The sequence below is a fragment of the Alnus glutinosa genome, chromosome 3 (assembly GCF_958979055.1).
Source record: "Alnus glutinosa chromosome 3, dhAlnGlut1.1, whole genome shotgun sequence".
NCBI lineage: Eukaryota > Viridiplantae > Streptophyta > Magnoliopsida > Fagales > Betulaceae > Alnus > Alnus glutinosa.
Genome location: NC_084888.1, coordinates 3,566,611 through 3,580,925, shown reverse-complemented (window position 1 = coordinate 3,580,925; position 14,315 = coordinate 3,566,611). Strand labels below are relative to the sequence as shown.

General features: G+C 40.5%; 2 protein-coding genes across 2 annotated transcripts; both read right to left on the bottom strand.

Moving 5' to 3' along the window:
- Positions 1–1,048: 1,048 nt before the first annotated feature.
- Positions 1,049–2,745, bottom strand: LOC133864859 (probable esterase KAI2). Its single transcript, XM_062301288.1, has 2 exons — positions 2,236–2,745; positions 1,049–1,914 (listed from the first exon to the last, which is right to left on the bottom strand). The coding sequence occupies exons 1-2, from the start codon at positions 2,604–2,606 to the stop codon at positions 1,470–1,472; spliced, it is 816 nt and encodes a 271-aa protein (XP_062157272.1). The 5' UTR covers positions 2,607–2,745; the 3' UTR covers positions 1,049–1,469.
- Positions 2,746–11,000: 8,255 nt separating this feature from the next.
- Positions 11,001–13,988, bottom strand: LOC133862641 (uncharacterized). The gene is made up of 6 exons (XM_062298491.1): positions 13,724–13,988; positions 13,341–13,675; positions 12,725–13,220; positions 12,579–12,640; positions 11,516–12,490; positions 11,001–11,423 (listed from the first exon to the last, which is right to left on the bottom strand). Exons 1-6 carry the CDS (start codon positions 13,986–13,988, stop codon positions 11,001–11,003), a joined length of 2,556 nt encoding a protein of 851 aa, XP_062154475.1.
- Positions 13,989–14,315: the final 327 nt, after the last annotated feature.

The following is a 14,315-nucleotide window of genomic DNA, read 5'->3' as shown; positions in this document are numbered from 1 at the left end:
GCACCAGCCGTGGATCCACCGATTTCTTGAAGTTCTTGGACTTTATTTTTTACAAATTAGATCTGTTTACTTTAGGAAGTCCCACTGTCACACGCGTCAGTCCACTGCGATCCAAGCTCTCTCGATCTGCTTCGCTCTGCCATTAGCCGTTTCTCAATCCGGCCATCACGCACCAAATCGTGTCCCACATGCGCCAATGCGTGGTCTGCCCTACGCCGCGCGTGCTGCTCTCCACCGCCTTCCTCCGCCCTTGCCAGTCTCCCGCGGTCGTCCGCATCCCCCCGACATTTATTGCCGGCACATGGTCTTCACGTGCCGGCTAGCGGATCTCTTCTGCTAGCACTCTCTGCCTTCCTCTGCCTGCCGCTAATGATCTATTACGAGTTTTTGCTTTTCTGTTTTTAGGTTTTAATCTCTATGGGAGACCCTTCCTTTAGAGTTTTTATTTTGATTTTAGCCGTGCCCACTGCCGCTTAACCCCTGCAAAGGGCTGTTGTTAATTTTCATTGTCAAATCAATACCTGCCTCTCAACTCCTGTAAAGGGATTGTTGTTCTGGACAGGGTAGAAGGCTCTTTCAAAGGTCATGCTCCTACTCTCTACTATTTTGGTACTTTATCCGCTTTATGCAACCGAATCCTTGGATTTGTCAAAGGTAAAGAGAATCGAAATTTGTTTTATTCCTTTGAAGTTAAACACACAAAGTTTTTGATTGGTGTTATGAGTATTGCCACTGTTTTTATCAACTTGGGTTTATTGTTGGGGTACACGTCCCTTTAGATTATCTTTGTAACCCTGCTCTTAATGAATGAATGTTATATTTAAAAAAAATAAATAAATAAATCACGTGAAGGTTCGCGCCCACAGTTGGTGCCCCTCCATTTATCAAAAGATTAAGATGGATTTTATAAAGAACCAAAGATTAATTAGAGTGTAAATATCTAAAGATTAAGATGTATGGTTATTGTAAACAACCACGGATTAGGATGAAAATAGCAAAAGATTAAGGCGGTTATTAACTTAATTATTGCAAAGAAATACTCGCCAAAAAAAAAAAAAAACAACTTATCGCAAAGAGTACTACAGAGAATAGGATTATGTGCCCCCAGTGTAGCTCATTAGCTCAAATTCTGCCCCTACTGGGGTCTCTTGAGAGAAATGAGACCAGGTGTTGAATATAGTGCCACGATAGTACTGTCTGATCCACCCACCTACAACAGGTTTGAGGCTTGTTTTCGTCCAATAACAAATTAATCCAATACTAATAAAGTAAGGCTACACATCACTCTTTTGTTTTTTTTTTCCCCTCAAATTTGATATGCCTTTTAAAATCACCATTGAATCAAAATTCAATAGTGATCTATCATAAATTTGGTAATTTTAAAAATTACATCAATTATAAAGATAAAAAGAGGACAAATGAGTGATATGTAGCATTACTCAAACTAATAACAAATGCAAACACTAAAATTATCCAGCAATATCGAAACGAATATGCCTAAGAAGCACCGGCGTCACGACATCCGGCGAGCTCAACTGGGGAAGATGACCATCCGATGACATGACTTCCACGACGGAATCACCGCCGAGGTTCTGATGCAAGTATTCCGACACCATGACTGGCACGGCCAAGTCCTTCATGCTCTGAATTATGTGGCAGGGCACGGTGACCAGGCCTAGTATTTGTCTCATGTCGCTTTGGAATATGGTCTGGGCCACGCTCAGGGCTATGTCTGGCCTCATGTTGAACAGTGTCCGGCTGAATTCTTGGACGGCAACGGAGTCCATGTCCCCGCCCACAGCTAGTGGGGCGAACCCTGAGCACCATGCCTTGTAGTTTGACCGCATCGCTTCGAATAGCTGGTCTAGATCTTCTTGCTCGAACCCTCCATAGTAATCCAAATCATTCAAGTACCTTATAATATAAAAAGTAATCACAGAGGCCAATAAATATACATGTATTGAATAATTTACTCCAATCAATAGTGTTAATTAAAGCTTATTGAATAATTTACTCCAATCAATGGTGTTAAAAGATTTGATTACTAAAATATTAAGATATGATTGGTCAGACTGCTCAAATTCATCAATTATATATATATATATATATATATATATATATTTTTTTTTTTTGGATAAATTATAATAACTTATCATATCATCAGATCGATCATGTATTTACTACAGTCTATTCACCCGAATAACTTTTTTTACTTTCAAACATCTACCTACGTACCTCGGGGAGCCGCTGAGCATGACGATCTTAGAGAAGAGATCGGGGCGAGTGATGGAGGCGATGGCGCCGACCATGGCCGAGACTGAATGGGCCACTAAAATGCAGGAATCAACTTGAAGCTCTTCTAGAATGGCAAGTAAGTCGTACGCATAACCCTCAAGCGTCGAGTACCGTTGGAAGTCGAAGTAATCCGGGTTGGTGGTACCGGCGCCCATATTATCGTACAAAATGACCCGGTGGTTGTCGTCGAGGAGGTGAGGAATAAGGTTCTTCCACACCGACTGGTCGGTGCCGAAGCCATGGGCTAGTACTATGTTTCGCTCGCCGGACCCCAAAATCTTCACGTTGTGAGCTTCTTCAACGATCCCCATTATGTTCTGTGCTGTTTCTGGTCCTGTTCCTTGCTGAACCGGCCGCCTCTGTGGTCTGAAAGCGCTGACTTAGGTTTTTCGTGTTTGTCTTGGGATGGCTCATTAGCAGTCTAGTCTAGCACCACATATTTCATGATAAGATTAGTGGAAGAGCATTTATCAGGTACAGCGGACGCTCACATTATTCTTTCTAATCCTCGGTTTGATTCGATCTCATCGAAGGGCTAGTGGTAGGTAATGGATATTTTAATGGGAAATAATTATGTACCATCCTATTCCATTCCTTTGAGGAGATAGATTGGCAGTATGTAGTATGTAACTCCTCTCATTAATGCGACTTAACTGCATAACCATATATTGGCTGATGGGGATGGCTCCATTTTTTTAACGTGGCAAAGTACCCTACCACTAGGGCAATTGCTTTACCAAGGATGATGGGAACACCTCGCTAGATCGGGACTCATTTCTTTGTTTCTTTTCTTTTCTTTTATTCTTTATTCTTTTTTTAATTGAATAAGAAAAAAATTAAAAGCTGAGAATATCTTTCACACTTTTAATATAAATGGAAGAGAAAATGATAAATCTCAAGAAAATACTTCAAAAAACACGATCGAAAGCGGTTTATATAGTTAAAGTATGCGTATGAAAATTGGCACATCAAAATACTTTCAAAGCATTTCAACTTTTAAAAATATAGAGGTCTCAGTAGATATATGAAATACAATGAACAAAATACCAAGAAGAAATTAAGGAAGGATTGTTAATCACAAGCTCCACCAGCAAAGCATCACCCTCGAGCTGAGGACTAGTACACTCGAAAGAAACTGCTACCTGAACAGTAAGAAGAGCAACCAAGGCTTCCCCTTGGAGAGAATCAGTTCCATGTAGCTCCTGCGTCGCTGCCAAAATGACGTTCCCCATAGCATCACTAATAACTGCTGCAGCAACGACAAAGGAGCCACGAACTGCCACATCAAAATTTCCTTTTATACTACCTATTCATGGAGGGAGCCAGAGAGAGGGCAGTGAGGAAGCATGCCAAGCAGTGAGATGAATAGCCATGGACTTAGGGATCTGTTTAAAAGCAGTGGCTGGCACAAGCTGTAAATCTTCATGAATTAGTTTATTCCTGAACATCCAAAGCAAGAGCTGAAAATAACCGAAATCTAAAAGTATCAGATAGAGGAATATCAAGTAGACCAGCAGGGTTGACAATTACAAGAATCCAATCAGAAATTGGTCTTGAAGAGAAACCACCAGTGATTAAAGGCCAATGAGAATTCCTCCAAAGAATTATAGCCAAATCACAATCCAAAAAAATATGACACAAGGTCTCTTGGAGACCTTTGCAAAAAGGAAAAACCCAAGCATCAATCTCTGTTTTGATAACAAACCTACCAATGTTGTCCCGTGATGGTAGAAGGTTCCAAGCAATCTTCCAAAGAAGATGCTTAACCCTAGTATGAAGTTTGAGACCCCAAAGGGAATGCCAAGTGTTGGTACAATTTTCAATACAGTATGAACGACGCGTTTTTGATTTTTTCACGCTTCCTGATCACTACAAAACAACTAAAATTAAGAGACTCTCCCAGGGGTCTCACTCTGATGCCTAAATTATATTCTGAGAGAAAAAGTATGCTCAATGTATAAAATAATCAGTCTGTCGTTTATACAAGGAATATGAGCTTATTTATAGGCAAAAAGATAGAGGTCAACCTGAATTAAGTTTCCTGCTCTTTCTTGACCTAGGAGTGCTGTCGGAGTTTTATTTGGACCTCGTTTCTTAGTAGACGTAGGATCTAGTTCAGATCTTTAGAGTGATCCCGGATCTTCAGGGATTTCTAGATCTTTAGGGATTTCCGGATCTTTAGGGATTAGATTTTGACTGAGAGTCTTATCCCAATTATATTGGGAATAGGACTGTTGACCGGGTTTATTGGACCTAGATTGTGACTCCTACCTCAATTCAACTTGGAGTATGGCTCTAATCCAGATTTCCTGGGATGAGGTTGATACTTGAGTTTTTGGGGCATGTTTGTCCTAGGCCTTGGCTGACTGATAGCTGAGTTCCCGGGATATGCTTGTCCTGAGCCTTGGCTGACTGAGACCTGAGTTACCAGGACATGCTTGTCCCGGGCCTTGACTGACTGAGTTGACTCTCAATTCCGAGATGTCTGCATTCCCGGGACTTAATCAGTATGTACCTCTTGTCGTGTATTATTGGGAATAGTTTTTACAGGGATGACTACTTGGTGTCTATCTCCTAGGATATGACTACCCGAGAGTCCTGTTGTCTCGGCTTTACGGCCGCCAATTCTCCTTGGGCCAGTACCGATCGATCACCTAAAGTCCTATAATTCTTTAGATGGGCCGATCTTAGAATTACTCCCAACACCAAGCTCCCAGAGAAAAATGGGAGATATTCTTCCACCAGCAGGAAGAGAAATCTCATGAGCAAACTTAACAGGGAAAAAAAAAAAAGTCCTGATCGAGAGAGAGCCCAAATCCATTTGTCGGGAGAGTTAATCTGAGGAAGATAAATGCTAAGAATACTTTGAACCGTGGAAGGCTCAAAAAGATCACCCAAAAGCTGAGTATTCCAAGACCTTTCTCCAAGCAAAAATAAATCAGCCACAAGAAAAGCAAGAAGGTCAAGTAAGTTAACATTCGGCTGGGCTTAAAAGTTGGTAAAGAAGGAATCCATGGGGAATTCCAAATATCAACATTCTCCCCACTAGAAATGGAGAGACAAGCACCCTTCATAACAATCGGTCTATTATTCAACAACCCTTTCCAAATCCAAAAAAAACAAGGGGTTAAAAAGAAGCATTCAAGAAAGATGTACCATTATTGAGATATTTACTCCTAAGAGCATCGACCCAAAGAATGGGTTGATTAGTACTAGCTAGTAGTCAACTTCCAACCAATTATAGCTAACAAGGATTTGTTGTGAAACTCCATAGAACGAATTCCAAACCTTTTAATGGTGAATGGTGTGGAGTGTAGTGTGTGTGTGTGTGTATATATATATATATATAGAAGAAATATGAATAATGTAGAAGTATCCTGCTGAACAGAATAATAATAAGAATAAGTAACCTAAAAATATCTAACTGAAAATTTAAAACTTAAAAACTTGTGTGGACGACAGCATTAGTGAAATTTTTGACTCTGGACAACCTGAGGAAGAGGAACATCATAATGATGGATTTGTGTTACATGTGCAAGAAGAGTGTGGAATCCATTGATCAACCCCATTTCTATTAAAAAGGATTGTGTTTGTGCATGGGTTCAACGACGTATTGTGGTTCGCTCATCAATAAATGGACAATTTGTTATGGAGATACAAGACAAACCTAGAAATTAAGAATGTTCTGATTTGCAAGTTAATCTTGAGGCTTTCAAACACATATACAAGCAATTCATATCCAATTGAAAGATAGAAAGCATAGATCCGCGTTGCCTTCTTGCTGACAACACAAATTAATGGAATGATTGGTCCTTAGTTGTATGAAGTTCTTAAAACCTCACTAATTAATCAGCCTTACACTTTTTAAGTCATAATTAATGATTCATGAACTAAAGATTTAGTAGCCAGGGCAAAGAAAAGCAAGGCAATTAAAGATTTAGTCCCATCTCTTTGCCACTGCTATGGTCCCTCAAGACGAGAAATGAGGCTAAATATTGTTGAATCACACAAGCTGCAAGAGGTTTGCAGCCTTCCATACTAGAGAAAATTAACACAAACTAGTAACAAAAGCAAGCATGCACAAACATTGATCATGCACTAATATTGTAAAGAATATGCCTGAGAATCATGGGAATTACGATTTCCAGCGTGCTCAAGTACTGTGGATGATGACCCTCCGTTTGTATGACTTCCACGATGCACTTACCGCCGAGGTTCTGATGCATGTATTCCGACACTACGACTGGCACATCCATGTCCTTCATGCTTTGTATTATGTGGCAAGGCACAATGACTTGCCCTAGTTTTTGTCTCATTCGGCTGAGCTCCAGTTAATTGGTTATGGAATTATTCTGAAAACAACTCGTTCGCGCTGACATAGTGCAATCGAGATACCAATCGAACGTCTCTACCAGTACTCCCTTGTAACATATCTCATTCAGACTACTACCAACAGAGCTTCTCGGATCGGCCACCAACTTTGACAAAAATTTTGATTTCTAACTTAAGTTCCAACTTAACCTAATTAACCAATTTGTTTTGAACACCGAATTAACTAACATAAAACCTAGCAATATTCTAGCATAAAGTGAGGATTCTCTCCATGCCTATCATTTTTAAAGCTCCATCTGCGTACCTACCTTAGAGGTACATTTAACCTCCCATTAGTTTAATTAGCTTTTGGGATAACATACCTCGGGGAGTCGCCGAGCATGATGAGCTTGGAGAAGAGATCGAGGCGAATGATGGAGGCAAGGAGTCCGATCATGGCTGAGATTAATTGAATGGCCCACAAAGATGCAGGATTGGATTTGTAGCTCTTCTAGTATGGCTAGCAAGTCGTACTCATAACCTTCAAGCGAGGAGTAGCGTTCGAAATCGAAGTAATCCAGGTTGGTGGTACTAGCGCCAATGTTGTCGTACAAAATAACCTGGTTATCTTCGTCAAGGAGGTGAGGAATAAGGTGCCTCCACGTTGACTGGTCGCAACTGAAGCCATGGCCTAGAACTATCTTTCGTTCGCTAGACCCCAAAAGGGTCACATTGTGAGCTTCTTAATTCAACGATCCCCATTCTCTTCTTTTTTCCAGCTTAATTAGTTTCTTTTAATGCTATGTTTGTTTCGGTGTAAAATGATTTATGGAAAATGATTTCGGTATTTTATGGTGTTTTGAAAACCGTAAATCGTTTTCCGAAATTAAACTCGTTGTCCTTGCATGCACGTTTGATATCTGATTGTCGGAATTTAGCAATTGTCGGTTATCAGAATCCAGTCGGCGCCGGAGTCCAGCAACATCCAGTCGCCGGAATCTGGCGATATCTGGTCAACGTCGCCGTATGCTGGCATACTAGATTCAGGCCGAAACTGGCCAGAATATTGCCAGATTTTGGCCATAGTCAAAAGCCAGCCGAATCCGGTCGGATCTGGCCAAAACGGCCGGATATGACCGGATCCGGCCAAACTTGCTCGCCGGAATTCAGCAACGACGACCGGACGTTGCCGGATTTCAGCAGCATTTGCCAAACTCAGATTTTCGCATTTCATAATTTTTTCGAGAAAATCATAAATTATGATGATGGGAACTAACCAGTAGATCAAGATTCTTATATATATATATATATATGGGATTTGATTCCTACACAACGTCACCACAACAACTGCACAACACCTCCTCATATGGGGGTAGGCCTCACACACTGGGCTCCACCCCATGTGAGGAGGTGTTGTGCAGTTGTTGTGGTGGTGTTGTAAATCTATCATTTTTCATTTTTTAATGTTTTCTCCATCATAAACGACAAGAAAGACTCGAAACACGCTGTCAAATTTAAAACAATGTTATCACTATCAAAATATAAAACAAAAAAACATATATATATATATATATATAGAAAAATGTTAGATTTACAACTCCAACACAACAAGTGCACAACAACCCCTCATGTCTTGTTGTGATGGTGTAGTGCATGAATCAAATCTCATTGTGCACAACCACTCACATTGGTGGGATCCATGTGAGTGAGTGAGTGAGTTCTACTAATGTGAGTGAGTTGTGCACAAATTGTGTACAATTTATTGTGTAGGGATCCGTCCCGTTAAACAAATTGTGGTTTTAAGATGTCGTAAATCCCAATGCGTAGATTTTAACAAGAACCATTAGCAAATTGAACTGAAAGTGGAAGAATTTAGAAACATCGATTGGCCATTTGCAAATCAAACGCTCGAGAGTTAAGACCATGCATGCCGCATGGGAATAATTCATCTATCCCGAGGCCCATGGTGGGCATGAGCGCTAAGGTCAGGCCGGTGGCCCATGCTTGCTGGGCAGTGGGCACCTCATAATTGGGCGATGCCCATCGCGGAGTGACGTGGCTTGGACCTGTCCAGGCCCTTCCGAGCACAGAGAGCTAGCCACGCAATTCAATATTCTGGGACACAGACAATGGGCACCCTCCTTTATTAGCAAATTTGGGGAGCAGCGTTGTTCAGGGCTGGGGAAGATGCACAATTTCATGCAATTATTTTACGGACAAAAATTTTCTACATATCAGTTTATAAAAATTTCATATAACCTATATATAAGATTGACATGTGTCCCTTGACATGTGAGAAGCGCACTAACACATGTTTTATTAACATGCAATTCTCACATGTTTTTTTAATAGCATTAATAAAAAAAAAGTCATTTTTACATGTTTAAAGTACACATGTCACTCTTATATGTGAGTTATATAAAATTTAAATTTATGTCCTTATTTTACTGTTCATATTGGAAATGACAAAAATTCTTCTCATAATCTTTTAATTTTTTTTAAAAAATCAGTTTTCCGGAATGTCTTTTTTTTTAAAAAAAAAAAAAAAGAAAAAAAAAAAAAAAGAAGGGAAAACTGCAATTTACCCCCCTGATGTTTACACGAATTTTCAATTTTGGTACCAATGTTTAGATTGCTTTAATTGCACCCAAGAAAGTTGAAAAAATTTTCAATCCACCCCCTTTCGTCTAATTGCTCCGTTTGATGAGACGGAAATGGACCCACGTGCGCGGCATGTGACTTATATGCAGATAACCGGACGAAAATACCCTCAAAAAATTGAGCCGTTGTTTTCTAAGTCACCCGTATTGTTTTATATATATCTGGTTCAAATATTGTTTCAGGAAAAACAAGGGTTTCGAATTTGAAGGCTGACGGAGACGATGGACGCCTCGACACAGGACTCGACCCCTGACCAGATACCCGTCTGTTCTGGGCAATTGATTGGGCACTCGAAGGAGAGGATGGAAGCAAGGTCGGAGTCCCCACAGAGAGTTGCCACTTTTTCACGGCAACGAGTATGCTACTGCGAGCGGCCGATGAATGTGAAAACGGCGTACACGAGCAAAAATTTCGGAAGAAGGTTTATGGGGTGTGAAAATTGGAAGGCAAGTAGTACTTATTCTGATCGATTTTAGGGTTTCATTTTGTATTTGGGAGTTCAAATTTGCAATTTTATAGTCGACTTTTGAAATCTGGCTTTTCTGCATATATACCATTCGATGTTGGATTGTTGGTGCTAAAAAGTGGCAAAATCTGGAATGCATTCCAGACAAGTTGGACAAGTTGCAATTTTTTCATTATTTGTTGTGTTTTGCAGATCCACAGAGATTGTGGTTTCTTTGAGTGGGTTGATCCCAAAATGTGTGCACATGGTCAGAGAGTTGTTGGTCGATTGGTTGAGTGGCACAAAAGTTTGGTGGCAGAAACTAAACAATGTGAAACCATGGTTGAAGTAGAAGTTGGGAAAGTGAAGGCCGAAATGGAGAAAGAGATTGAGAAGGTGAAGGCCGAAGTTGACAATGAGAGGAATGCAGAAATTGCACAATACCGTAAAGAAATTGAGATTTGGGGGATCAAATTTGAAGCAGTGAAGAAGAATTACCACACAATGCTTGTGTGTTCGTGGATTTTATTTGCATTGTGTTTCTTCTTCGGACATGCAGCTAAAAACCAGGAGGACCATAGGGTTGGTTATTTGAGGTTGCCTTGAGTTGTATTGTTAGACATTTTTTGTGCACTTCTATGGGGCCATAGAAGCTAGAAGTGAACCATTTTTTGTGCACTAAGTTGTGTTGTGGTATTTTGGTTGCCTTATTGCATGTATTTAAGTGGGATTGTTTGTAGTTGGAGCTGCTTGTATTTATAAAGTAACAGAAATTTATCCCATTATATTTTTCACACTATCATTGAATTAAAAAAAAAAAAAAAATTGATCCACAATCCGATGATATGGACCTGCTTAAAATTGGATACCTTAGAAACAACTCAAGACAATATTATGTATCACATCAACAGGTTCCCTTCAAAAATTGTAATGTCATTCCAAAATCACACAAATATCAAAACTTGCAATGCATTCCAAAACCACACAAATATCAAAACCTGCAATGCATTCCAAAACTACACAAATGTCAAAACCTGCAATGCATTCCAACATCATAAAACACATTGTAATCATTACACAAGAATAAGCAATTCTGCATTGCTAGTACTGTCTATCAAACACAACCATCAATCCTGCATTTTTAGTACTGTATCAAACACACAACCACCAACTGTCAAACACACAGCTACCAACTGTCAAACGCACAACTACCAATTGTCAAACACATAACTACCAATTGTCAAACACAGATTATGCACATGTGCATTAAATACAAGCACATATTTAATTAACGCTTCCATTCTGGCCTCATTCTCTTCCTCTTCGCTTCAGCAATCTCAATTGCCTTTTCAACAGTGGCCACCACACGTTTGCCCTTGTTTTTGGATGCCGGATTAGTTGCTGTCCCACTGGTTCCCGCACTGCCACCTCGGATTGCAGGGCCACCTCGTTCATCACTATCACCCTCAGTTAGATCAATAGGTATGGTGGGACCCGGTTTGGACTTCCCAAAAATAGCCGCGACCCTTTGTGTCTTCCGTCTCCTTGGAGGAGGTGGGACCGGATTTGTTGTTGCTAGTGGAGGTGGTGGGACTGGATTTGTTGTTGCTAGTGGAGGCGGTGGGACTGAATTTGTTCTCACCGGTGGAGGCGGTGAGACCAGATTTGTTCTTGTAGCCTGTGTAGGAGTTCTTGAGGTGGTACTTTGTGTCTGTTCCAAATGAGTCAAATAAGGTGTGGGACTATCAGTATGCATATAATACATAATAAAAAATAAAGGATAATAAAGATTAATAAACTCACACTGTCTGGAGGTGGGGTAGGCAGCACAACACTTGCTTGGGTACTTCTCATTGGACATGCCCTTTTATTGTGCCCTCTGCCCTTACACATGGAGCATTTCATCCTAGCACCAAATTTTCTCATTCTGTTTGGATTTTTCGGATCTCTACGTTCATCAACTTGCCTTTTTCTTACCTTCTTTGGTCTACCCGGGGCCACTCTTGATACTGGGGTTTCCAACTTGTCATGCTGGGTTGGTATCCACTGCTCTTGACTAGGCATTGGGTATATAACTGGCTCATATGCTTTCTTGTACATCTCCACAGTGAAGTACTCATCAACATAATCCTCTGCATTCTTAGAACTATGTCGAATAGTAGCACATGCATGCACACAGGGGATTCCAGACATTTCCCACACTCTACAACCACAACTTTTTCTCCTCATGTTGACTACAAATTGTCTACCATCTGGACTAGTCACTTCAAACATGTCATCACCAGCATATAGGGCAACACAGTCCATTGATTCATTCCGTATTGCATCCAACTTATTTTGGATTTTAGGAGTTAACTTCCCTGTCAAACTTTGAATGCCATCCCTCTTAGCCTGGTATCTCCTCATCAACTTTTTTCGTATCTGCTCCAGCATGATCAAGATAGGCTTATTGCGAGCCTTTAGAATGTATGATTTAAAACACTCACATATATTATTCTGCTGAAGGTCACACTTTGAATCCGTAGCAAACCATGCTCTTGACCATGTACTAGGATCAATTTTGGCCAAGTACTCATGGGCATCACTCTTCATTCTCTTCAGCTCACCCATTACCCTTAGAAAATCCCCTTCAGTGTATGCAGAAGCTGCAGCCCATAACTTCTCCTTTAGGGCAATTCCTCTATGCCCCCCAATGTCCCTATAGTTCGCATAAAGATGCCTTACACAAATCCTGTGATCGACGGTTGGCATGACATAATCAAAGGCTGGCATTAGACCCTACGATCAAAAAACCACAACATTAGATTAAGAATGTTAGACATTTTAAAATAAAATGAGATCACACGGGCCACTAACCATGACTTACCTTCTGTCGATCCGAAATAAATGTTGGCCTGCCATGCCGCTCATGGTTCCCAAGATCAGACACTAGGGTTTCCAAAAACCAGATCTAGCTGTCCTTAGTCTCAGCTTCAACTACGGCATATGCAATCGGATACATGTTATCATTGCCATTGCGTCCAACTGCAGCTAGAAGTTGCCCCTTAAATGGCCCTTTAAGGAAACACCCATCCACCCCTATCACAGGCCTGCAACCTTCCAAAAAGCCCTTTTTCATGGCTGCCAAAGAACAATACAGTCTTTGAAACCTTGGATTCGCCTCGGGTACTGTCCTATCCACTTTCATCACAACACAACTTCCTGGGTTGGTTGCTCTCAAGGTCTCACAATAGTCCCACAAGGCCGCATACTGACCCCCATGGTTGCCATATATTTTTTTATTAGCCTTGATTCTTGCCCTATACATCATGCTCGGATTCACATCTATCCTCCATCTTTCTTTCACTTCATTATGTATCACATGTAATGGCATGTCGAGCTGAACTCTAAACTTATCAATCAATTTATCGGCTATCCATATAGAGTTTACAATTGAGTTCCTAAATTGCCTGCCACACACATGTCTACCTTGAAGGCTGATTATCTGGAATGTAGCTTCATCATCCACCTGTCTAGCATACACTCTATAATTACACTTTGGTTCTTTACATACAACAATACACTTTTTTCTCTCATTTTTTTAAAAGGTAATGTCCTTGCCCCTCTTCAGATTGAACACCCTAACAACCTCCCTAAATGTCTGTATATCTGGGAATCTCATCTTAACTTCCAAACTTGGATCCTCTCGGTCAACTGCATGGAACTCAGACCCTCTTGACTCAGAATTTTCATCTTCTTCATCACTAGCTACTGGTGAGACAAGTATGTCACTTCTAGCCATATCAGAGTTATTATCATCGTCATCATGACCAACTTCATCTTCATTATCACCATTACCACCCTCTTCACTATTCTCATCATCACCACCCTCTTCACACTTCTCATCACCCTCTTCACTATTCTCATCATTACCACCCTCTTCACTATTCTCATCATTACCCCCTTCATTATCCTCTACATTACCTTATTCAACCCTAGGATTATCATGTTGTACATTAGAGGGTCCAGAACTATCAACATCAACACCAACATCAAATACGTCTTCAGTATCACTAAGCTTATCATCCCACCAAGGATCATCCAAATCAGCCCTACCTCCATATTCATTATCATCTTGACTATCCTCTTCATCACCTCCTCCATCCCCAAAAGACACAATATATAATTGCAAAATGGCATGCCCATCATGGCAAGCAGACAGGTTCAGCACATCATGGTCTGAAGTAATTAAATGCAACCCATCAGCAAGACTCTTCACGGGGTCTTTAAAATACATTAAATCCCCTAACTTATATCCATATTCCTTACATATATCTTCAATTTCAAAGAAAGATAGTTTATCAAGGTCAACACTATCTTTGTGCAGTTCAACTTCACCACCCGTATACTCACACCCAAAACTCCGGTCAAACCTACCCCCAAAATGGACCTCAACCACTAGTTTATTGTGTGCTATCCTACGAGGTAAATTAATAAAACATAGTAAGTGACATGTTGTAAAATTAAATAAAGGCCAACAACACATTAAGTGACATATGGGGACCACAACACAGCAACCAATATACACAACCACAACTTCTCATCTGGGGACCACTACTCTTTT